Source organism: Sarcophilus harrisii, chromosome 6 (assembly GCF_902635505.1).
Source record: "Sarcophilus harrisii chromosome 6, mSarHar1.11, whole genome shotgun sequence".
In the NCBI taxonomy this organism is placed as follows: domain Eukaryota; kingdom Metazoa; phylum Chordata; class Mammalia; order Dasyuromorphia; family Dasyuridae; genus Sarcophilus; species Sarcophilus harrisii.
Window position 1 is genome coordinate 66,705,436 of NC_045431.1, and position 26,040 is coordinate 66,731,475.

The 26,040-nt window shown below is 35.0% G+C and overlaps 1 protein-coding gene across 4 annotated transcripts in view; it reads left to right on the forward strand.

Annotated features, from left to right (window-relative positions):
* The window catches only part of IL15 (interleukin 15), a 177,499-nt gene that overhangs the window by 143,741 nt on the left and 7,718 nt on the right, over window positions 1–26,040 (forward strand). For 2 of the 4 annotated variants that reach the window (XM_031942128.1, XM_012552200.3), the window contains exons 3-5: window positions 23,137–23,243; window positions 25,585–25,672; window positions 25,929–25,973. In XM_031942128.1, the coding sequence (XP_031797988.1) occupies window positions 23,137–23,243; window positions 25,585–25,672; window positions 25,929–25,973 (240 nt within the window). Of the gene's footprint in view, window positions 1–590; window positions 613–1,243; window positions 1,617–23,136; window positions 23,244–25,584; window positions 25,673–25,928; window positions 25,974–26,040 lie in introns of those variants that run through there. The other 2 variants (XM_031942129.1, XM_031942130.1) reach the window with 2 other exon arrangements.

Below are 26,040 nucleotides of genomic sequence, written 5' to 3' on the forward strand. Positions count from 1 at the left end.
TGCATATGTGGGTCCCTTTCCCTTCTTTAAGATCTCTTTGGGATATAAGCCCAGTAGAAACACTGCTGGATCAAAGGGTATGCACAGTTTGATAACTTTTTGAGCGTAGTTCCAAATTGCTCTCCAGAATGGTTGGATGCATTCACAATTCCATCAACAATATATGTGTCCCCGTTTTCCCACATCCCCTCTAAGATTTGTCATTATCTTTTCCTGTCATTTTAGCCAATCTGAGAGATGTGTAGTGATATCTCAGAGTTGACTTAATTTGCATTTATCTGATCAATAATGATTCGGAACACCTTTTCATATGACTAGAAACAGTTTCAATTTCTTCATTTGAAAATTGTTCATATCCTTTGACCATTTACAATTGGAGAATGGCTTGAACTATTATAACTTCAACTATTATAAGAGTCAATTCTCTATGTATCTTAACCTTTGACTGTAAAAATGTTTCCCCAGTTTATTGCTTCCCTTCTAATTTTATCTGCATTAGTTTTGTTTGTATAAAAACATTTTAATTTAATATAAATTTTCTATTTTGTGATCAGTAATGGTCTCCAGTTCTTCTTTGGTCACAAATTCCTTCCTCCTGCACAGGTCTGAAAGGTAAACTATCCTATGTTCTTCTAATTTATTTATAATCTCATTCTTCATGTCTAGATCATGAACTCATTTTGACCTGATTTTGGTATACTGTGTTAAGTGTGGATCAATTAAGGTACAATTTCTTTAACTGTTTTCAATCACTGAGTAAATAGCTTGGGCAAAATTATTTGCTTACACAAAATGATGCAATGAGGGAAAAAAGTGAGTTCTTTTGTTACTGTCTTGAACATTCTTGCTGTATAAATTTGCTTAGTAATGGAACCACTGAGTCTGAGTGTTAAAAATGTAGTGACTTTTTAATATAATTCTAAACTGCATTTCAGAATGGATAGAATGATTCATTACTCCACCCATGATAAATTAGCATTTTTATCTTCACCACAACTTCTCCAGTGCCAAATTTTTTGGATTTTTTATCATCTTCATCAACATGAGGATGAATTTCTACTTCAGAGTTTTGAAGTACAATTCTCTCATAATGACTGATTTTTAACACTTTTTTCAAATGGCTATTAATAATTTATATCCCTCTTTTTAAAAAATTGTGTCATATTCTTTGATTGTTTGTCTAACACTTAAGGGCTCTTAATCATATAGGTTAATGCCTAGATTTTGAATATTAAGAGATTTTCAAAGATATTTAATTCAAACACTCTCCACCACCTCCAGACTTGTTCTCTCCTTATTTTAGTTCCATTGATTTGTTTGTGAAAAAAATAGATGTGAAGAGAAAATACTATACTGGGGAATCACATATTAAGAAAAACATGTATAATCTTAGAGAATCCAGAGGACATAAAAAAAGAGGATAAAAGGATCTGTGTTGATATAATTTGAGGAACATTTGAAAGCTGGAGGATGTTTTATCTGGAGAAAAGACTTAAGGAACATGATAGCTATCTTTAAGGATCTGATAAACTATGTTGTTGAATCTGAATTAGATTTATTGTTTTTTTTTTCCCCTAAAGGCAGAATTAGGTGGAATGGTTGAGAATTTCAAGAAGGTGAGTCTTAATATCAAGAAAAATTTCTTAACACCTAATGTTATCCCCAAGTAGAAAGAGCTTGCTGAAGATGGAATAGATTTTGCCTTATTGTTGGTTTTTTACAAAGTCCAGGTGACTACTCGCTAGGTATATTGTGAAAGGGATTCTTTTGTGGAATAGATTGGATAATTGAATCTCTGACACCGCATGTAAACCTGCAGTTCTGGGATGCTATAAAACTGTCCATTTTGTCTTTTGTAGATTTTCTCTAACCATGCTTAAATTATGAATTTTCTCCCGTTCACAATTTTGATAGTTTTAACTATTTTCCTGATAAAGTTTAATGGTATTAAAAAAAAAAAACCCACAAAGCTTTTCATCCATAGAGATTTATGATGGTGCATGAAAAGTATGGTATTGTTTTAAACCTTTTTTTCACCAAGCTGATACTCGTGACTTTTCAAATAGTTTTGGATGATTGAGATTACAATGTGCTGTAGAGAATGAGAAGGAATGTGGTGAAGTCCTCATGTGAAGGAATTGGCCATGGCAAAAAGAAGTACCAATTCTTTTGAGAATGGAGAGGGAGAGAGACAGAGTCAGACAGAGAGACAGAGAGACAGACAGACACACACACAGAATGTCCAGCAGTTTTGAGGTAAAAAGATTGGGGAAAAAAAAGACCTCCTGTCAAATGATCTGTTTTCCCAGTAAATTAAGACTTAAATAAGAGGGAACGGGAGGGGAATGGGGAGGTATAAGAGGCTTTGGATTAACTTTTGTGGATTAATAAAATAGGAAGTAGATTTGAGAGAAATAAAAGGACTATCTATCTTGATAAAAGAAGAATCCAGTTTGAACCTGGATAATATGAATTTTCAATTTAATTAGCACTCTTGTGAGACTTGCCCACATGCATTGCCCACAGACATAGACAAGCTAATAATGTCTAGGAGCAAAAGGGACAGATAGTGGAAATAATCCAAGACTGTTATTTGCCAAAAGAAAAGCAGCAATGAATGGGATGAGGAATCAAAGGATTAGAAGGTAGATGGAAAAGTAGAGTTAAAATCATTAACTATTGGATTGAGAGAGGGGAAAAAATGAAGTAGAGTGTGGGTAATGATGAGAGAATATAAAAGTTTAGAGGGATCTGAGGTTTCAGTGTGGGTAAAAGAGTAGTTTAAGGAGAGATAGGGAATAGAGAGAAGTGGACTCATTGGTTAGATGGAGATGGTCAGATAGGAATATCAGAATTTCTACTTAGGGAAATGAAACTCTTGTGAGCAGTGGTGAGATGTAGCATGTGGCCATCCTCTGTGTGGCTGAGAATGTGGCTACTCTCTTATAAGGGCAGGAGTTGGGGAGAAGAGGACAGGAAAATGGTGAGTCAGTTGCTGAATTCCTTAACGTGGGAATTGAGAGTAATCTGGAGTTTGCTACACGACAACCACCACAATCTGTGTTGAGTGAAAAATTTTGATTGTGTAAGTATCAAAGGGTAATTTTGCTGAATCATGGAAGCAAGAGGAGATAAAAAGTGAGGGGAGGGGGTAGAATAAGAAGTATTCTTATTCTGTCTCTAGGACCAATTTGCAAAGTGTCAGTAAATATCTTTCCAAATAATAGGGTAAGTAGCAGACTGTCCTTTGATAGTCTTTGATATAGATCATAGAAAAATTAGTAATTGTACTAATGGGACCCAGGAAGAAATTTTAAGAAGAAAAATGTCACAGTAGATAGATTGTAGGAGTTGGAGTAAGTAAGAATTGAGTTTGAATCTTGATTCAGATACTAGTTACGTGATCTTACTTGAGTCATATAAGCTCTAATAGCCTCAACTTGCTTATCTGTAACATGTGAATAATAGTAACCCTTACCCCACAGGGTTTCTATAGCCACTGAGATAACCTATAGAGAATGTATGCTAGCCAATGTGAAATTAAGGACCTTATACTAAACCAAGATATTAGAGAAAGGATTTATGTCCATAAATCCATCAATTCAAAACTGAATAGGTAGAATATAATTGCTTCTACAGCAATTCAGAAATCTGTTTACTAGTCTCACCCAAAGTGATGTTAGTATTTGGATTTAGTATTGTATTTCAGTATAGAATACTTTCAGGCCAGGGATACTCTATTCATTGAGCTTCTACTACTCATATGTTGAAGCTGTGCTCTTCCACCCTTGAATGCCAGCAGTTGCTATCCCAAGTAATTTGAGTCAAGCTCATTTACAGGTGTGCTAGTAAATGTTTAACAAGCAGATCTCCAGATGGGGCGATAAAACTTATAAATATGACATGGTTTTAAATTTAATCTGCAGTATTAATATTTTCTCCAATGTTGTTTAAGTCTATACAATCAATAGAACAATAAATAAAGTCCTGAGTGGTAGTGTTTCTGAAACCTAAATCCTCATAGAAGCTGGCTCCCAGCATATCCCTAGCTGATTCCAGGTAGAGTGGGGAAAAATCTGCCATAGTTGGACAATCTAGTATTCAAGGTTCCCACCTGAATACTACTTATTTTGGCCTGTTCGGGAGATATCTGATCATTGATTCTATAGATGATTTTCATATTGCTGAAATACATGTTAACACTTCCTCTTTCACCACCCTCAACTTTAGGAGCTTCTTGTTACCTTCAGGGTCAAATATTAGAGTCTGTTGTTTGATATTTAAAACTCTTCATACCCTAGCCTCTTATTACCTTTCTACCCTTCTTTGATTCTGTACCACTGCACCTTCCATCATATTGGCTTATGTGTTGTTTCTCACACATTGACCTTTTATCTTTTAAATCCTTGCTCCTGCACAATTTTTTTCATCATATTAGGAATGCTTTCTTTTCCAACCTCTAAATTTTAGAATTCCTGACTTCTGAAAAGATTCCTTGTACACTACTCTCTCCAGGAGGTCTTTCTTATTTCTTCCAGTGCCACATGTAGAATAATGTACTCTGTCTTTACTAGAATGCAAGCTCCCATACAATATGGACTATTTTTCTTTGAATCTTTAGTTCTTATACAGTATCTGGCACAGTTTAATAAATGCTAATTGATTAATTGATTAAAAAAATTTTCCCCCAAATTGAATGGAACCATTCCTAACTGTAGATTCTGGAATGTCTGATTCTAATTAATTCAGGGTTGCTAAAACTTAGCTTTTATTTTCCTGCCTTTTTTTTTACATTTTCCTGTTTCTTTATCCTTCCCACATAAGAATATTCATTCCTTTCTGTAATAGATCAATAATTCTTTTATTTCTGGTGGAAAGAGCATTAGATATGAAATCAAAGGTCCTGAGTTCAAGTACCAAATCTTCCAGTTACTACTATGGCTATAACATTGGGCAAGTAAATTTCTATTTCTAGGTCTCTTCAGAGAGATGTTCCCTTTGACTGGATCACAGAGTGTGGGAAGAGGGAACAAGGCCCAATGAAACTGGAAAGATAAATTGGCACCAAGATTGTATAGGGCTTTAAAATCAAAACAAAGGAGAGAAATTTAAGGTTTTTGAGTAAAAAAATTATGTGATCTCTTTAGAGTTGAAGAGAAATCATTGTGATAATAGTTTAAAATTTGAACTGGAAGAGAGAAAAACTTGAACTTTCCAGGATGATAAGGAGTCCATTGTCACAATCTTAGGTAAAGAGGTCTTGAACTAAGATGGTAGCTCTGTGAGTTGATAGAGAAGGATTCATATGTGAGAAATGGTATGGGGGTAGGAAGAATACGATTTGGCAGCTAATTGGATTATCAGAGGAGGGGAGAGAGAATCGTTGAGAACACCATGATTACAAAGCTGGGAGACTAAAAGAATGGTTGTAACTTCGACCAAATGAAGATTGGGGAATGAGAGGGCTCAAGGGGAAAGATAATATATTTTAGAAATGTTGAATTTGAGGCATTTCCAAGACAATCAGTTTGAAATGTTCAGTGGGCAATTTGCAAGGAGGGACTAAAGCTTAAGGGAAATATTGGGAAGCTATATCATCTGCATAAATATGTCAATTAGATCCATCTGAACTGAAGAGGTCTCTGAGAATGAAAGGAAGTGAGAGGAAAGTTGACTTATGTATGTTGCAGAGTTTTAAAAATTTCTACATTTTTCCCCACTGAGTCATCAAGTGTGAAACTGTCAGATTGCCAAGCAAAAGTTTCCCTTTCTTCTAAACTATCTTTCCAGTTTGATCTCTTGCTGGAATTTGGGCCCAGCTCCTCTTGCTCATAAATACATAATGTGAGTATGTGTATAATTTTAATCACTTTATGTCTTTACTTCTGATTCCTTTCAGGTGTTCAAATATTTACAACTAGATCCAGGAATAATTTGCTTTAATTAGATGGACCATCCAATTCAATCTATGCCATTCATCTACATTGACATACACAGTTAATTCAATCTCTCTCACTCTGAAAATGAGACATAGTGAGAAAAGCACTGAAGTTGAATCCTGGCTGTCACTTTTGTGACCTTGATTAAGCCAGTTCATTTTTCTGGGACTCAACTTTTTCATCTGTCAAATGGGGGGATTGTTCTCGATTCTTCCCAAGACACAGTCCATGATCCTGTAATTCAGAAATGTCCCTGCAATCCTTTTGATCCTTTTACTACCCAATCTTTGCTATTTTACAGAAGTGAAATCTACAGTGCTAAATTGAAGAGGGGAAAGCAAAGTAGGAACATATCCCCAGAGGCTGCTTTCATATCAAGAAGCTGACATCTGTCACTTATCCTGAAACCACTTTACTAAGTCTGTCATAGATAGAAACAGAAAAATCACAATTCGACATTGAATGTAACTAAACTTTCCCTTTCCTTTGGCTTAGCAATTCACTCACTAGGAAATATTTCTCAGAGAAAGGAGGGACAAAAAAAGTGTGTTTTATATATACATATATATATATATATAGTACATAAATATACATATATATGCGTGTGTGTGTGTGTGTGTGTGTGTACACACATACAATAAGGCAATTAGATTTTTCAGTGGTTAGAGCACTAGAATCAGGAACATTAGGCAAGTCACTCAACTGTAATTGGCCTTAATATACTGGAGAAGGAAATGGCAAAATCTCCAGTATCTTTGCTGAGAACACCCCCCATGAACATTATTGATTTGCTATAGCCCAGTGGGTCAAAAAGAGTTGTATACAATTGAATAATAACACCACCACACACATATATGCAATATATAAGAAATTTATAATATAAAATATGCAAAATAAGTGTATATAATATTAATTATATATTCATTACATATCATATACATTATAATATATGAAAATAAAATATATTTACATGTGCATACATATATAAACACTTGCATATATCCATATATTTTTATATCTATATATTCAAAGCAGTCCTGATTGTGGTAGAAAAGAAATAGAAACAAAGTAGGTGCCCAGTGGATGGGGACTGGCTGACAAAACTTGGCACGGGAGGGTAATGGAATAGTTTAATGAAACAAGAAATGAGAAATATGAGGAATTCACAGCAATGTGAAAAGATTTGTGTAAATAAATGCAAAGTGAAAGTAGAAGCAGCAAAAACAAGGAACAAACCAACCCTGACTTTGTGGGTATAAATAACATCACAAACAGGAATTTGAAGTCTGTGTAAATGAAAATGTAATGAAGGTCCCAAAGAACAGAGAGAACCAAGACTCCCCCTCCCAGCAGAGAGGTGAGGGACAACTAGGGTAAGGCACTGTATACATCAACAGCTAGAATCACTATATGGAGGGGGTTTTGCTTAGTTTTTTTTCTTTTTCATAAGGTTGAAAATATCTTCAGGGAATAGGGTCTGAAATTACTTTGCTATCAAGTCATTTCATTTTTGTGGAGACAGAAGGCCTCAATAAAATATATTTTTAAAAATAAAATCATTTAAAATAGCATAGGGTTAAAAATGTACCACAGTATGACAGCTTAGAATATATGGTGGATCTCAATATCTTAATAAACTGGTGGATTCTCTGAGGAATAGAATGCCCTAGATAGAATTTAAAAATATAGAAGAAGTACAAGAACAGAAAAAAAAAATGTGGGGGAGAAGAAACAGCAAAACTGATTTTTTTTTTTATTACTCCTGCAAGTGAAAATGGAAAGAAGCCATCTAGCAAGTAAGGAGAAACAAAGTAAGTGGTCAACAAGTGGAGACTAGCTGAACCAATTTTGTAGATGAAAAAAAAATTATAGTATTCCTATGCCATTAGAAAGGGCAAATATGAAGAAATAATAGAAAAATGGGAAGATTTATATGAAGTGAGACCGAGTGAAGAAAGCAGAATCAGGGAAACTATCTAATATAACTATATTATATAATTGCAAAAATGTAAAAGGAAAGGACAAAAAAGCCAAATATTGCATAATTTTAATGGCTAAACTGAACCCTAGAAAAGAGTTTTTTAAAAATGCATCTCTTTCCTGTCATCACAGGAGTGGCTGACTATGAGTGAGGAAGATTGTGCAAGTTGTCAGCTGTAGCTAATATGTTGATTAGTTTTGCTGAAATGATTTTTTTTCTTCTTAAGTCTTTCTTTCAAGAAATGGCTTTTTTGCTTAGAATAGGGAAGGATGTTTCAGAAATATGTATTATAAAAATAGTATTTCTTTTTAAAGTAGTTCATTTTTTTTCAATTATTGAGAATTTTTCTCCCACTTCTCCAACTCTTCCTCCCCCTTCCCATAAAAAAAAAAACTTATAAAAAAGTCAGCCTTGACAAGTACAAAAATTTGTATATTGTCCAAGATATGACTTAATCTTAATACATTACTTCTCTATCATTTCATTGATTATCTAAAGCATGACTGATAATTGTGTTGATCAGAGTTTTTAAGACTTTCAAAATTGTTTTTATAATGTTGATACTGTAGCATGTTATCGTTCTGCTCACTTTACTCAAAATAAATTTGTACATGTCTTTCCAGTTTCTTTGACACCATTTTTCTTAACTTATGGTACAATATAGAATTCCACTATAGTCATATATCATAATTTGTTCAGCCTTTCCCCAATTGATGGGTACTCCCTTGGTTTCCAGTTAAAGCTGCTAGAGAGTTATACTTGTGGGTACTGAATAATGGGCCATATACAGTTTAGTCACCTTTGGAGCATAATTTCAAATTGATTTCTAGAAAACTATGTCAATTCAAAACAGTATTTCAATATGCCTGTTTTCCCAAAGTACCAGTAATATCTGTCATTCTCGAAATGCTTCAGGCAGAGGTGGGTCATATCTATACTTACCTGATATAGGGCTCACTCACTCTGGTCTGGGTCTCCAGAATTCTTTGGTGGACACACATATATAATAGCATTTATAACTAAAGTAGTTTGGGAGATTGAGATTCCATATGTATCTTCTGTGTAATTAGGGGTGGAAAAAGAAGGAAACTTTTGTTATTCGGTGAGTCAAAACCATTTTAAAGCATCAAGAGTTATACTTATTGATTTTACTTGCTACCTAACAACAATGAAAAAGATTTGAGTTTTTGAATGGTTAAGAAACAGTTACCAAAAAATAATGTGGCTATTGTTTTTTTTTTCAAATCACTTCAGTTAATAATTCATTTTCACGTGGTTGCAAAGTTCCTGGGTTTAGTCCCTCCAATACTATTTTCATTTTCTTGACTAGAGAGACAGATAGTACACTTTGTGGATCAAGTACAGTATTGGACAGATCTGGAGTCAAGAAAATCTGGGCATAAAGCCCACCTCAGATACTTAATAGTTGTTGGTGAGTGAGTCAGTAAGCATTTATTTAGCTTCTTTTATGTGCTAAGCACTGGGTTGTGCCCTGGGGATACAAAAAAAAAAAAAAAAAAAAAAAAGTCCTATCTTCAAGTCCTTGTCTAATGAGGGACAACTTGCAAACTATGTACAAACAAAACCCAGAAAAGTTAAATTGGTAAGCAACCAAAGAAAGGGACTGAATTTAAGAGGGCTTTTCCTAAAAGATGGGATTTTTACCTGGGACTCGAAGGAAGTGAGGGAAGCCAGAAAGTAGTGATGAGTAGAGGAAGAATGCGGGGCATGGGAACAGCCAATGGAAAAGCAAGAAATCAAGAAATAGAGTGTCTTGTGTCAGGAACTGCAAGGAAATCATTTGTATCTAGATAAAAGACTGGGGTTGGGGGAGGAAAAAGGACTTTGAATGTCAAACAATTTTTATTGGATCTTGGAAATGTTAGGGAGTCAATGGGATTGATTGAATAAAGGAGGTTAACATGGTTAGATTTGCACTTAAGGAAGATTACCTTCACAACTATATGGAGGATAGAGTTGGAGTGGGAAGAGGCACAGGGGAGACCAGTCAGTAGGGGTTAAGTCTAAGGAGAGATAAAAAAGTTTGGAAAAATAGCATTGGTGAGGGAGATTGTGAGTTAATTGTGAGTTAAGGGATAGAATGGAGAGGTTGGGGGTTTGTAGGTCATGGTAAAGATGAAGAACATGGCTTGGGGTTTTAAGGAAGAGGTGAAATGACAATAGATTGTCACTATAAAATGGAATTTCAGAATTTCTGAATACAGAAGTGGAACATTTGTAGGGGATGGCAAGATCATATCCATAACAAAGTGAAATGGGTAGAACGATAGGTGGCATGAAATAAATTAAGGTACTTTAAGAGTACAGCATTTGAAGGGTTATCAATATGCATATTTAAGCCTTGTATAAGGGCAGGAGTTTGGGAATGTGAGTCAGGCAGTAAAGTCATTGAGGAAATGAGAAGTGTCTTGGAGGTTAGAGGCAAATTTTGAGTGGGAAATACATATGGACTGAATATACCTCAAAGGAGGAGAAGAGATGGTGCTCTTGCAGCTTTGTCCTTTGCCTCTGCTTTCTTCAGCCTCCAGGTGGAATGAATCTCTCTTGCCTCCGAGAGAGGGTTTCTGGCTCTCAATCTCCCAGAGTGCTGAATCTGGTTGTGCCTCTGAGAGAGTGCTTCTCTCAACTGAACTGACGGTCCCTTCTCCAATCTAATTCAGCTGAACTCTTCTCTCAGTGTTTTCAGCTCAACTCCCTGAGAGAGCCTCTGTCTGTTACTTATATAGGATCTCTTCTGAGAGAGAGGGATTATGGGTTTCTCCCAGAGTGCTCTCTGGCCCTGAGAGCTTCAAGGGAGGTGTGAATTTGGATATCTCATACTAAACCCTGAAATCTCCCAAACATGTGAACTCCAGTGAGTACAGATGTGAACACAAGCATTGTTTCTCAGTTCCACTTAGTACCTTGTTTCAAGTTGAGTTAACACTAGGATCCAACAGAGGAGAGCCTTGGATGTCCCAAGATGGAGTAATGAGTATTCCAATTCCCCTACCAAACTGAGTCAGAGAAATAAGTGAAAGCTCAAAAATGCTGGAAAGGATGGCTAAGGATGGTCATGTCATCAGGAGGAGAGCCAGGTCTCAGTGAGAACTGGAGGATGGCAATTATGGTTTGGATTTTGACTGCAGTAGGTTCAGAATCACATGAATAAGTAAGTAGTTTTTTAATTACTGATGAAGGAATTCAGGTAGGTTGTCTACATCCCAAGGACTTTGACGTTTTAGTCAAACTATGGATCTCAATTTCTTCATCTGTAAAAAAGAAGGGAATTAAACTTGGAGATCTCTTCCAATTTAAATCTAGCATTCTATCAGTTGCTCTGTGTGGGCACAGCCTTCAAAAACTCAGGACCATTGTATCCTAAGGAAATCTGCAAAAATATGTATGCAAAAATAATCATAGTAGCAATCTATGATAAAGACTTGGAAACAATGTATGCCCATCAATTGGAGAACGGCTGTTAAAAAAAAAAAAAAAAAGAATACATGAATGTATTATTGTCTTGAAAACTTGGGATCTGTCTATCCCAGTGGGCAGCTACTTTTCCTTGACCATTATTTCAGGAAAGTCTCAGCTACCCTTTCGCACTTTACTCTCTCCTCTCTGCTCTTTTCTTCCTCTGAGATCCTTTGGGAACCATGATTGAATCAACCCTGCAATTGTTCTTTCAGTACATCATTCCTGTAACTTTTTGGACCTGAATACTTCTCCTTGATCTTTGGGTGGTATGCTGTGCCCCTATTAAATATGTAAACTCCTTGATGTCAAGAACTGAATTGACTTTTGTGTTTGTTTTCCCAGTGCTTGGTCTATTGTACTCATTGTTTTTTTTTCTCCTCATTTATTCAAATACAAAATAATTTTTTAAATGATATTCCTGAAGACAGGGCTATTATCACAGCATATAGTTCCTTATCTTCTTAATTTAGCTTTTCTAGACTGCTGAAGTGGTTAGCAGCAATGGCAAATAGTATCCTCCACAAGTTTTGTCCTCTGAAAGCTTGTTAAAGCCAGTTAGAAAAGCTAGGCATGCCCTGGAGCAAATTTTTCAGCAAACAGAATTTAGTGTAATTCTATTCACATCTCTTCACCTGCCCTTAGCAAGCTGTCATGTCATAGGTTTAGTCGGGATGCTTATGACAATAGCAGCCCACCATGGAGGAAATTAGGCAGAGAAAAAAAATACCCTTGCATTAGCATCCTCAGCATTGGGGATTGGGGAGTATGTGTAAAGAAATATTATGAGCTCAATTTGATAAAACTTAGTTAGCACAGGTGGCTGGTTGTGAAGCTCAAATGTGTTGATCTGTGTAAAAACATCTTTATAAGAGTAAAGTGGTTTAAATTATGAGCTGTTATTATTATGAGCAATCAGGGTTTTATCCGAAAAGACGAATAATTTTGTGGTTACTAAGAAAAACACTCTAGGAGAGCTGGTGAGTTATAATATGATCCTACCACCATGATTTTCCTAGGGTCATCTAGCCATGTTTTTCTTGAAGCTTTACACAGCCTGAAAAAAAAATCATAGCTACATTATTGCTATATAATAGAGATATACCCAGAAAGGAGAGGGTTACAATTCTTCCCCATCCTTTCCTCTATCTGTTTTCAGGAACATCTGAATATCTATGTCATAGGGTAATTGAGGAAAGGAATTATATTGGAATCATTCTTTTGCAAGAGAGAATATTATAAATGCTTTTTGATAATTAGGATACCTAGCATATCCCAACATGCCCTTATAACTGCCCCCATGTTATTTGGAATTCTAGGTTAATCATTTTAAGTGAAACTTGATTTGGTTCTATAGAAGACTCTTTTATTATTGATTAAATTCATTCTAAGTAATTTTCATGAATTTAAAAGGCTGTTCTCTAAAAGCATTTCTAATCCATTCTTTGGCATTCTCACATTTGGAGACAGAATTGTGCTGAATTTTTATTTTTTATTTTTGTAAATTGTATAAATCATAGTTGGAAATGTTTCACACAATAGAGAATTTATCAATTCAAAAAGAGACAAAACAGATGTAGAATAAGCAGATGCAGATTGGTAGTTATTACTCTGAAAACATAAACAAATAAAAATCTTAATGTTAAGGTAAAGCATGGGACCACCATGCAGCTGTTGTCATAAATTTAAATTTGTTCTTGAAGTAACAAAGAAAACCAGAGTAAATAGTGGTTGATCACAATTAAGGTAACTGTGAACTTTTTTCCCCCTATCATGACTTGCTCCAAATGATATTTTATTCTACAAGTCATAGGCAAATAATAAATTAGTGTTTAATATTTATGTGATTATTTTACATGACATTGTTTAACATGAAAGGTATACTTAAGAGACAGAGTCTTGTGCTTTCTCATCTCCCAGTTATCCCAACTGTCTTACATGTTTAAATAGGCACCATTATTTACTTGATGGCAGGCTTCTGAATTATAGGAATAGTACCTAGGAAGACTTAAATAGTTTAAAGAGGGTGTGTGCTATGAAAAATTAATTCTATTACCTGATAACAAATTAAATAATCTCAAAAGTGATAGAACCAAACCTATGATTTTTTGGGTAATGAGACCTTCTGGATAAGGAGTCTCTTTCTACCAATGCAGGTCATTCCTTTTTTTTTTTTTTTTTTTTTGCAATTTATAGTCATACCTGATTTTAGGCATAAATTAAATTTGTAATTTTTGTGCCAACACCTTTATGCCAACACCTTTGTGCCAACACCTGCTTTTAGTCACACTTGTTAGATAGTATTATATTCATAGTGTCAGCATAACTTAATAGATAAATGTACTCTCAAATAACATTCCAACTGTAAGAAACAAAATATCTTCCCAAGAACTTCACAGACTCACTGATGAATGAAGGAAAGATTTATTTTATATTCTTGCAAGAATGGATACCTGGATGAGTAGACACACCCTTGAAACTCCAAAAGCAGCATTTTATTTCCTATTCTGAAGCACAAATCCCTCCTCTCATTCCTCATTAATTGGATGCTACAGAAGTTATAAGACATGAATCTCCACCATTATATATATTAACCAGTACCTGCTCTTAAGGAGCTTTTATTTTAGAAGGGGGTAGGGTACAGAGGAGGGCTAAGGGCAGAGAACAAAAAATTCTTTTCAAATCTCAGGCTACCACCCCTGATTTCACCCCTGATTAAAAAATCAGTGCCTGCCCCCAAGAAGTTTACATTCTTTTGGAGGAAGATAAGCTCCACCTTATATTATTCTTTGATATCTTTGTGGGTTTCAGTGTTCTAATTTAAGTTTCATTTCTCCAATTTAATTTTCATAACTGTGGAAACCAAAAGCCCATCCATTTCTCACAATTTCTCCATTTTTTCTTTTTTAATAATTTGGTTTCCACATCCTTTTGTAACCCCTCAAATTTGGCATATATATATATATATATATATATATATATATATATATATATATTTTTTTTACATCCCAGTTCATAGGAGTCTATAAACCTTTCCACAGATTTCCTTATACAGGATGAATAATTAAGAATTCTCTACTAATTCTTCTGACAGGGCTGTACTAGAAATGAAACTACTTTTAACTGTTTCCTCCTTTTTGTCAATAACCTTTCTAGAATCATTGTTTTCCCATGCCATTCTGCTAGTGGCATCTAACTGTTCTGCTATTCCCTTCACTGCCTCTCTGGTAAAATAACTTATCCAATAATATTTACTTATTAGAGTAGGAATGAACTTAATGTAGAACTAAATTTCTAGCCCTGAATTCATCAGTTACTATCCTTGACTTAATTCTTCCTGAGTTAGTCTTTCTTAATTCATTGAATGCCAAGGTAAAAGGATTTGGATCAGTGCACAGGTGCCACTCAGTTCCCAGGTAAAGACGGTTTGATACCTCTATCATACCTGCCTGTATGATACCTCCAAAGGATTCTTTCACCTTGCCATGAGAGGAAAACTGATTGATCTCCAGAGCTAAATATTAATATAAATACTATTATATAAAATATTAGCCAATTAGTATATCCTGGTTTATTTCCTTATAAAAGGGAAAGGTAGAAAAAAGCATTGAAGTTCTCCCTAGAAATGTTATTTCAGTTAACTGAAGGATCCCACATTTGAATTAACTCTTACGTTTTTTCATCTCTAAAGGGAATGGTATTATCTGTACATGGGGCAATCTGTACCACAATCATAAAAACTGCTTTATATTCAGACTCTTTGCAAAGTACTTTACCAAATTCTACCCAGGCATTGATGTCTATTACTTGCCTTAAGTCCTTGACTTGATTCCAAACTAAGAGATCTATAACTATTACATATATTCCTAACTTTCTCTTTGATCTGCATTTTCTAAGTGTCCTGGCCTTGTAGTAAAAAACAAATATTATTCCAAATTGGACAGTCAGTTCCATAAAATCCTCTTTTTCTATCAGGACACAAATTCTTATGGCAACTACTTGTCTGGCTAGTCAAATCTTTATAATTCTATAATTTGAAAAGCATCAAACTGTATTGTTTGTGGGGTATTAACCCAAAACTTAATCTAATGTCCCCATCCTCTATAATTTGACAAGCATCAAACTGTATTGTTCATGAGGTATCTTTGCCAGAAACATTAACCCAAATCTTAATCAAATGTCCCCATCCTAAGTCTCAAATACATTGTAGCAGGAGTGTAGCATTAATCCTATATAACCTCCACCTTCACAGAATCAATGACCTCCTTACAAGGAATCCACTCAGACAATGGGTAGTTTGGGGTCCACTTACCAATCAATTCCATTTCCTTCTCAAACAAATGGGGGCCCAAAGTCCTCTGGGGTATGGGACAATGATCTCATCTTCTAAATCTACTTCCTGCTGAAAATGGTGTTGAGCATCCCTGTAGGATGACTACAGGGTCCTAGAGAAGTTCTGAGCTGATTGAAGAACCGGTGGGTTGAGTCCGACCCCCTGAATCTGGTCAGTGCAGCTTTCTGGTGCTAATCATTTTAAATTGCTCTAACCCTAAAGAAAGAAAACTAAAGAGAGAGTATGAGAGAGCACTAAGAGCATCCTCATTCTTGGGGTGTGCGTGCTTATCTTGCCTGAAGATTCTGTAAATAGCTAGTTAAGCATCATTTCTTTTAGTAGACTACATTATAACCTAAAACCAATTTTGAGAAAGGAGGAATCCCATCAGAATAACAGAGGTATATACAAAATCCTTCCATCAGAGGTCTCATTTGCCTGTTTTAAAGCAGGATATTAAGATAGAAATTAATCCAAACTTCTAAAGGGAGCATGTGTAAAGCCTCTCTGCCAGTTATTTTTTTTTTCCTAGATAAGTATCTCTCTACTGGGAGAGGCAATATAGATTGGGCAGCAGCTCTTCATGTCAAATAAGTTAAGAAAACATGTTTGTGCCATAGGACACACCATACAAACAAATACTATTTCCTATGTATAACAAATTTAAATAAAATTGACTTTCTCATTGATGTAACAAAATAGTTCCTAAATTACATCTCTCCAAGAAAACTCAAATACACTAAAATCCTCTTCTCCAAACCATACTAAAGATGTTTCAGCTTTGGTTTCAGTAATCAATAAAATAACAGGTCCCACAGATAGTTGTATCAATTCTTCTTACATTATTTTGACATCTTTGAGGATTAATATCTGTATGAAATAAGGCCCTTGCAACAGATAGATGACTAGGTCAAATACTCATTTACCTAATTATAAAGTATAATGATTAGATTGAAAACAGTTTGAAAACAACAAGATATTACATACTTGAACTATGCTTATTATTTCTATTGACTATTTACTCTAATTATAGAATCTTGCCATAAGAGGAAAAAGCAGGAGCCTGATTATAATTGCATAAAACTGATCCTTTTAGAGCTTCAGCCTGAAAGCTCATAAGTCACAGCTGACAACCAGTCATGTAGTAACAATCCCCCTTTTAGCCAACTCAGCTCTCAAATGGTAGTTTACTAACAATAATTCTTCAGATAATCATTCCCAAATTCAAAAATCAAAACAATATCCATTATAATCCCAAGAGATTTCATTTTGATAGCAAGTTTCACTAATCAGAGGTTTTAGATCCTAAACTACCTATCCCATGTGTCTGCAGAGCACAATCAAAACTCTATGTGGGACTGTCAGGCTGAAATCCTACTCTTCTTACTTCAAAAAAAAATTTTTAAAGGTTATCCTTGCATTGCTCAGTAGTAGAACCTTTGATATAGCACCACAATGATTTTGCCTTAAATCAGCCATGGACTTGAAAAACAAAAATAAAGATTGTTATTAATACCATATAAACATAAGCTATTCCTTCAAACAGTAGAAGCAATTAATGTTAAAGAATTCATTTAATTAGGGAAGGTTAGGGGAAGGAGGGTGAGCATGAGTGAGTGCATTTTCCCATACAGCCATAACCAGTAGGGAAGGGTGAACTAAGCCTTCACCTTCCTGAGCCAACAGATCATGTAAATAACTAGCATACAGTTTTCAATACTAAATTTCAGATTAACTACCAAAAATCCCAACCAAGAACCTCCAGAAACCTAAAGGTGAAGAGACTGGAATTCTACACTCAGAATCAAGCTGTTTCCAAACCAAGAAAGTTCATAAATGAGGGAAATGACCCCAGAACAGGAGCCAAATCCACCTCCTCTTCCAACCCCATTTTAGAGTCCCTGAAGCAGGCAGGGAGAAGGCACTCATGGAGATCAGTTTAGCTCCATGGTCCCATTTGGGGAGGTAGTCCAGTCTGAAATCCAAGTTAAATCAAACTCCTGAGACCATCATCTGTAGAGGTTTTGAAGCAATTTCACCTTGCCATGACCTGACATAATGATATCTCTGAGATTAAATTTTCCTTTAAAATCTACTTACAGTCCACCCAATAACTGCTGCCCTTCTTTGGGTCAGTCTGCCTCATGGTGTGTTTCCCACTCCCATACCCCCTTCCACGTGGTATCTCCCTTAACTCCACTAAGCTTCCCAACCTTTCTTCTCCTCCTTAGAGCTAACTCTTTTAGGGAGCTAAGTCCCTTTCAAAATTTAGCTTATAAGCGAAAGGCAAATCAAGCCCGTGTGATGTTCCTTTTCTCCTGGCAAATGGCAAATTCCACTAAGGAACTTACCCATTCCATCATTAATTATTAAAATCCATTTCTATGCTCTCTTGCTCTATCTCATGTTTACCATTTCTGATGTCTATTATATCCCTTCGTTTTGTCTGCAACCTCTTCCCTAAATAAATATATGTTTTGCCAAAGAGAATAGTCACTGAATTTTTCACATGACCAAACCCCAATTTTTGGTATCAATCATCATCTGGTGTCTATACAACTCACCTCATTTTTGGCTCCTCAAACCACATCATTTGGTGCCAGCCCAATATCCCATTCCTCTCTTTGTAGCCATACATAATTCATATCTATAATACTTATCAATTTTAGGTTTCAATATTACAACAATAATTACAACTAATAATTAGCAATCTCACAATTTTCATAAGTGATAGGCTATATGATGTCTATTTGGCTATCACAAAAGTAGATATGAATTTCATGTAATTTACAGTCAAGTTTCCAATTTTAACACACATACCAATTGAAAAAATTATTTTAAAAATCAATACTTTAGCCCATGAGATTCTAACTAGATGTTCCATTCAAACTATCAATTGCTTTTGCAAATCAGTCTTTCTTGTCTCTTGTTTTTAAAACTACCTTTTTAAAACTTTCTATAAAATTTTATAAATTCTACCCTTTAAGTATTTCTTTGTTAAAGAGAGAAAACAAGACAAACCTTTAGATTCAGAATATAGGTAATATCTAAATCACTTTAGAAAAAATTTCACAAAATTTATACCTTATGTTCAGCAGAGCTGAAAAAATTTTAAATCATAGTTCATGTAATTTTTAGAAATTGTCCAATATATAATTTAGCAAGGAACATAGAACCTTAAATATATTTCATTTAATTAGGAGATATAGACTACTTGTGACTACTTTAGGTAAGTAACTGGAGAAGTATTTTAATAGCCATTTTTAATAACTTCAAGTTAAATACAGACTTAAAATTCTAGTAGCAATAATTCAATATTACTGTGACATATTTCTAAAATCTTAGTCCCAAAATTATCAATTGATTTTTAAATTTAAACACAGAAATTTAGGTCACATTTTTGGGGGGAGAAAATTCCTCCTCAAAAAAGAAAAGAAACTCCATTCTCCTAGAATGCCTTAAATCTTTGGAATGTTAATAAACTATGATACCTGAGGTAGAGACACAAGCCTTTGGAAACAAAATGACAATGACTCCTATCCCTCCCTCTCCCCCTGAATTTTGTTTTCTTCCTTATATGGACTGCTATACTGGGAAGGGGAAAAGGTTTTAACATGTAAAGTGGATTTCCCTTGATTTCTCTAAGCCATGTGGAGATAGGCCATACCCGTTTACAGAATCCAGAGTCCTGTGAGAAGAGTTTTGGGATTCTGGTTAGGGACCCATCTAGATAAAAACTAAGGCTGACTCCAGAGCATGGGGACATGAGAGACTGGACTGGACATAATCCACATGCAGCAGCCCTGGTCATTCCCCTCTAGGGACAGAACTTTGAAAGCTTAAGAAAAATTCAAGTTACTTTGCATCATGATGCACAAAACAAACACTTTTAAATCCCCAAATGGCCATTTCTTTTACTTTGTAATTCAGCTGACTGAAATAGTAGACAAAACATAGACTCACACTCACACACAAACACAAACTGTTTTTAAATTTCTTTTCTTTCTCTCTAGTACAGAGTTGCTCTTTCTCTACTTCCTGGAGAAGAACCTCTTCTCTTCCACTACCTTACTTCTTTACTTCTTCCCTAGAGTTTCTTGTAAATATCTCTATAGATCCTTCCTGCACCGTTGCATGGAGATCTTCACACTCCAGTGATCCCAGATCATTAATATTTACCCAACTCTACATTTCCTTATATACCTACCCCTTCTTCCAGGATTTTATGAGAGATATTTCCAGGATTTCCCATTCCTTGGCACCATAAAATTCCCCATTTTACCAATCTGACAACTCAGACCACCAAAACCCCCAGTCACCAAAAGCAATATTAGATGCTTTGGATTCTTACCTTTGAGCTGTACACAGATTTGCCTGGCTACTGAAGAACCTACTATATTTCCCTTCCTGATTTCCTGGATTCATCAGTGTCCTTACTTACCAATATGGTCTTTAGATCTTGGACAGTCTTTGAAGGGGGGACCTGGAGCCAACCTACAAAGTCATTGAAATCAATGGGTTGCATCTCCTTGTACTTCAACAGGGGCTACGCCAACTCATAATGTCCAGATCCCGGATAAGCCCCCATTTGTAAGAAACAAAATATCTTAACAAGAACTCCACTGATGAATTCAGGAAAGATTTATTTTACATTCTTGCAACAATGGGTATGTAGGTGAGTAGAAACACCTTTGAAACTCCAGAGGCAGCATTTTATTTCCTATCCTGAAACACAATTTCTTCCCCTGGTTCCCCATTAATTGGATGTTACAGAAGTTACTGGACCTGAATCTCCACCCCTTATTATACAGTCGGTCTCTGCCCCAAAGCAGCTTCCATTCTAGAAAGGAGGAGGTAACTGAGGAGGCTTAGAGGCAAAGAACAATATTCTTTTTAAATCTTAGGTCACCATTTCAGTGGGTTTCATTTTTCTAATTTAATTTTCATAACTGTGTTAAACAAATACCCATCCATTTTTTATAAAACTAAAAAGGTAACAAAAAGAAAAGTTGAAATATATAAAAAGAGGAGACCTTGGGCTTTTTAAGCTCAGATATTCAACAAGTCTCAGTTTGACTGGGTTCACATACATTCGATGGTTAAAGCTAGGTAGCAATTGAGACAAAAATCTCTTCTTTAGCCTAGTCCAAAAAATTTTAATTAATTAATGAATGAATGAATCTGGGAGGGGGAAGACCTTCAGATTTCTACCAAAGCAGAAATGGTTGTTATTTTCACTCAATCTGAGTCAATAAGGACCAAAATAATGACCAAATGGGATTTAGCCTAAAATGTATTGGTGGCCAATTCGAATATCGTCTTAAGTAATGGAGAAAATTAATAATTCAAAATTAAAAGTATGTCATAGATATATTTTTTTTAAAAGAAAGACTGTTAAATGTTTCCAGCATACCAGTAGAGAAAGAACTAACTTTGACCACTCCAGTATCTTTGCCAAGAAAACTTCAAATAGGATTACAAAGAATTGGACATGAGTAAAAAATGAGTGAACAAGAAGAAATTCCATGAGAATAGGGCTTTCCCCACTTTGGTCTTTGCTTCATTCCAGAATAGAGGTATTTACATAAATGCTTATGGGGTTGCATGATCTTTAGGAAGTCACTTTGTTTCTCCTAGTCTAGTTTCCTCATCTGTAAATGAATATAATTAGATTTGCAGAGCATTCTGCAGAATAACTTAGATAATGTATGTAAAACCTGCTAGGATTTTCTAAGTACCTACCATGAAAATTTTTGTTTTGAAATTCTAGGGTCATCAGGCCTTTAACATGTATAAGGCTGTATGAACTCTCAGCTCTCAAGGAGGATGGTGGTGTACAGTTGAAAGAACACTGGGTTTGGATCTAAGTTGTATTCCTTCCTATCTTTGTGATCTTGGGGAAATCACTTCTCCAGGCCCATTTTGTAAAAGAAAGGGTTGGACTAGATGGATTCTTAGGTCCCTTTGAAAGCTAGATCTATGAACTTTTGTTTATATGTAAATTATCCACTTAGTGAATCAGTTATCTGCAGAAGTAAGTTGTTTCTAGTCTGGCTCTTTTTATTTTTAGCCTATTATTCTTCTAGAGAGAGTGTTGCAGTTGACCTAAGCAGAGTATAATTATGAAAGTTTAAATCTTGTAAAAATATATATAACCAAGTGACAATAGGTTAGATATAAAAATATATTTTAAAGAATTCCACATATTGAATCTATATTAGGTTTCTTGATGTCTTGGGAAAAGAGGTAAGGGAAGGAGAGAGAAATCTGGAACCCAAAGTCTCACAAAAATGAATGTTGAAAACTATCTATACATGTATTTGGAAAAATAAAATACTAATTAAAAAAAGACTGAGAAAAAGATAGCCCTCTCTAAAGACAATCTCACAATAAAACAAGTGAAAGTCTACATTTGATATGGTTAGAGAAGAGATGAAAATTAAATAGCATAAGTCATTTTAGTACCTAAATTTCCATCGAGTTCCTTTTATTCCTTTTTTGGTATAAGTCCCAAATTTCTGTCTAATGAGTTTATTATAGACCTCAGAACAATTGGGATTTTAATAGTTTAAAGAAAAATTTGAATTTTTAAAATGTTTTTTCATTCACCAACAAGTGGATTTGAGAGAGTGAGAGAGAGAAAAACATAAATCCAAGTTAATTTATGCCAAACGTTAAGTGGGGGGAAATAGTCAAAGTTCCTGTCAGGTTAGTGCATTCTTTTCTGGTGTGCTGGGAAATATTTAACAACAATTTTTCTTTAAAAAAATATTAATTACATACTTTTAAGTTAAATTTAAATGAACATTTTCTTCATTACTTAAGTCTAGACAATCAATAAAACAAATCAAATTCTGATTTGTAATGTATGCCAGTTTCTGGAGTGTAAATGCTTACACTGAAAATTTAACAATAGGATCTTTTGAACCAGGCTTGCTCCAGGACACTCCAGATTCATGCCCTCCTCAAATTTCCTTGTGTTTTCTTGTATTTTATATTCACAATAAAATGTGAATGCTTTAAAAAAAAATAAATAAGCAAATGAATGAATAAATGAAACAGTGAGTAGACATGTTAGTTATAATGTGGGGATTGTTTATGTACCTTCTAATGCCTCCTGGCACAAAGGATAGAATTCAGACGGGCAATTGGGAGGACAGCTCAAGGACTTACTAACTGGGTGATGCTAAGCAAATCACTTGTCTGCCTCAGTTTCTTTAATATAAAAGGAGATAACAAATGCATCTACCTCCTAGGGTTACTGTGAGTATCAAATATTTGTAAAGTGTTTGGCACACAGTAGGAACTTAATAAATATTTATTTCTTTCCCATTACTAGCCATAACACATCACCTTTCATAAAATGGACACTGTTCAAATAACCATTGTCTAATTATGTTTTTCAGAAATCAAACTTAAGAAACACATCTATTCAGTGCTACTTGTGGCCCATTTTAAATTGCCATTTTTTCAGCATTTTAAATGAATCTGGGACGTATTTCTTCATTCTCAGGTAACATGCTCTTTCATTATACCTACATGTACAAATGGTTGTCTCTGCTTAATTCATCTTGCTCAAATTCTGGGCATTTTGGTATAAAACTATGGTTTAGAGGGAAAGGCACATTCCCTCATTCATTTTCTTCCTTGAATATATCTGGGATGAAGGGGATAGTGTGTATGTGATCGATTGATTGATAGTGTATGATTGGATTTATTATTAGCCTTCGATTTATAATCTTAGAAAATTGTTGAGGGCAACAGCAACAGGCCCTCAATTCAAATCTTCCTGAATTAGGTAGCCTTAATCTCTATAACAGAGGTGTCAAAATCAGACTAATATCAGGAAAAATTCCCAAGTGGGCTCCATATAGATTAAAAATAATTGGGAAATGTTGAACAAAATACATTAAAATACACCACCAATAATATTATTTGTTATGTAGTTTTCTAAATCAATATGCAGTCTACAGGGGTCCCTTTCTGTATTTGATACCCCTACTCTGATACCATGTTGCTTCTCATGTGTTCCCAAATAAATTGGACCCCCTATATATAAAAAGTACCATACGTACTTTTAAGAAATCCATCTTCTGGTTTGTTTGGGGGGATGGAGATAAGGCAGAATGGAGGTGGGATAGTATGATGTAAGAGATAGTGAACCAGCCAGGAAAATATGGGTTCAAATACTGTGTCTGACACATACTTGCTGTGTGATCCTGGACAACGTACCAAACTCCCAGTACCCCTAGCCACTACAGAGGAATTGATGATCTGCTTTGATAGAGGGAGTTTCCTAATTAGGAATTCCCTATATCAATGAGGATACAAAGAAAGTTTAATTGTTTTATTCCCAGCTACATATTCATTTGTCTCTGCAGATTATTGATTTTTCCCTCCCTTCCTTTTGTTGTTTCTAAAAGTATTTCTTATTTTGTTTTTTTTTGCTCTGAGGATTTTCCCAGGGTGACATGTTTCCTAATCTAAAAATATGACAGCCCATTTTACCCTGTAACAAATATCACCAGAAGGGCAATGGAGTCAGATTTAGAGAAAAAGAAAAGTGATAAGCTGCCATATTCCATTCCTTCTGGCAAGGTGGAACAGGGTTGGGTTAGACTCTTTCTCTATAAAAAATTCCCTAAAATCAGCTGTTACTTCTGCTTCTTTTTTATTATAGATTTGTAGCTAAAAGACACCCCAGAGGCCATCTAACCAACCCACTTATGTTTTAAAATTTTTATTAAAGTTTATAAATTTTCAAAACATATGCATGGATAAATTATCCATTAACTCTTGCAAAATCTTGTGTTCCAATTTTCCCCTTCCCCTTCCCCTAGATAGCAAATAGTCCAATATATGTTAAACATGGTAAAAATATATGTTAAACTTAATATATGCATATGTATTTATACAATTATCTTGCTGCATAAGAAAAATCAAATCAAAAAGGAAAAAATGAGAAAGAAAATAAAATGCAAGTGAACAACAAAAAGAGTGACAATGCTGTGTTGTGATCCACACTCAATTCCCACAGTCCTCTCTCTGTAACCTACTTATTTTACAGATGAAGCACTTGAGACCCCAGAAAAAATTAATTGACCTTGGTCAAGTTCACACAGGTTGACTTGCATTAAAAACCTCTAGACCTTTCTAGTTTGGAAGATGAGGCTTTCTACATTTTAAGTGGGATGAATGCATCATTGGCATACTTAAATCTAAATAGATGATTTTAAAATTTCTGGTAGACCAACCTTGCTGGTCTATCTATAAAAGATGGATTTGTCACGCAGATTTAACAGTGAGCTCATGATTTAAGGGAGTATATTTAACTTACTTAAAAGAGTAAATTATTTTTAAGATGACTAACTTGGATGTCTATTGTTGTTCAGTCATTTTTCAGCCACATCCAACTCTTCATTTGAGGTTTTGTTGGCAGATACCAAAGTGACTTGCCTTCTCTTTTTCCAGCTTATTTTACAAATAAGGAAACTGAGACAAGCAGGGTTAAGTACTTGCCCAGAGTCACACAATTAAATGTCTGAAGCCACATTTGAATTCAGAAAGAAAGATGAGTCTTCCTGCCTCCTGGCACTCTATCCACTGTGCTACTAAAGTGCCCTATGAAAATGGATGTTACTAATAGCAACAACAAAATGGGTTTTAGCTTTGCATTGGTATGAAGTCTTGTCAATGTATTTGATTTTGTTATTCATTCTTGCGACTTAATCAGTGCCTACGTGACTTCATCTAAGCCTTTGATCCTTTGATTCCATGTTTTCTTCGTATTAGTAGCTAACTAATACCAAAGGCATGCTGCTGCAGAAAGGCCTCATAATTTGTTTTTGTTTCAGCTGCATCAGTGCCCATCTGCCTAAAACTGAAGCTTCTCATTGGGAAGATGTCATAGTTGAATTGAATCATATTTCAACTATTACCAAAGTAAGTATTGATTTTTCTAACCCCTCCTGAGGCTAATTGGCTTTACCTGTATAACACTGGAAAGTCACTTGAAGTCCACTTGTCTGAGTATTAGCTGGTACACAGCCCAAATGTAGAAAATATATAAACAGGTTCTAGTGGAATGATAAATGAACACTTTTCTTTTCATGTTTTAAAAATCCTTTGTTTAATTTCAAGTTTTTTTAGATGTTTTCATCCTCCAGCTTTTCACATATATAAATTTCTTTTCTTTTAGGGACGTAATATTGATACGACTCTGTATACTGAAAGTAATGCCCATGTGAGTATATTTGCCATTTCTTTTGCATGTGCCATAATTATGGTATTATTCTATTGCTGGAGACCTG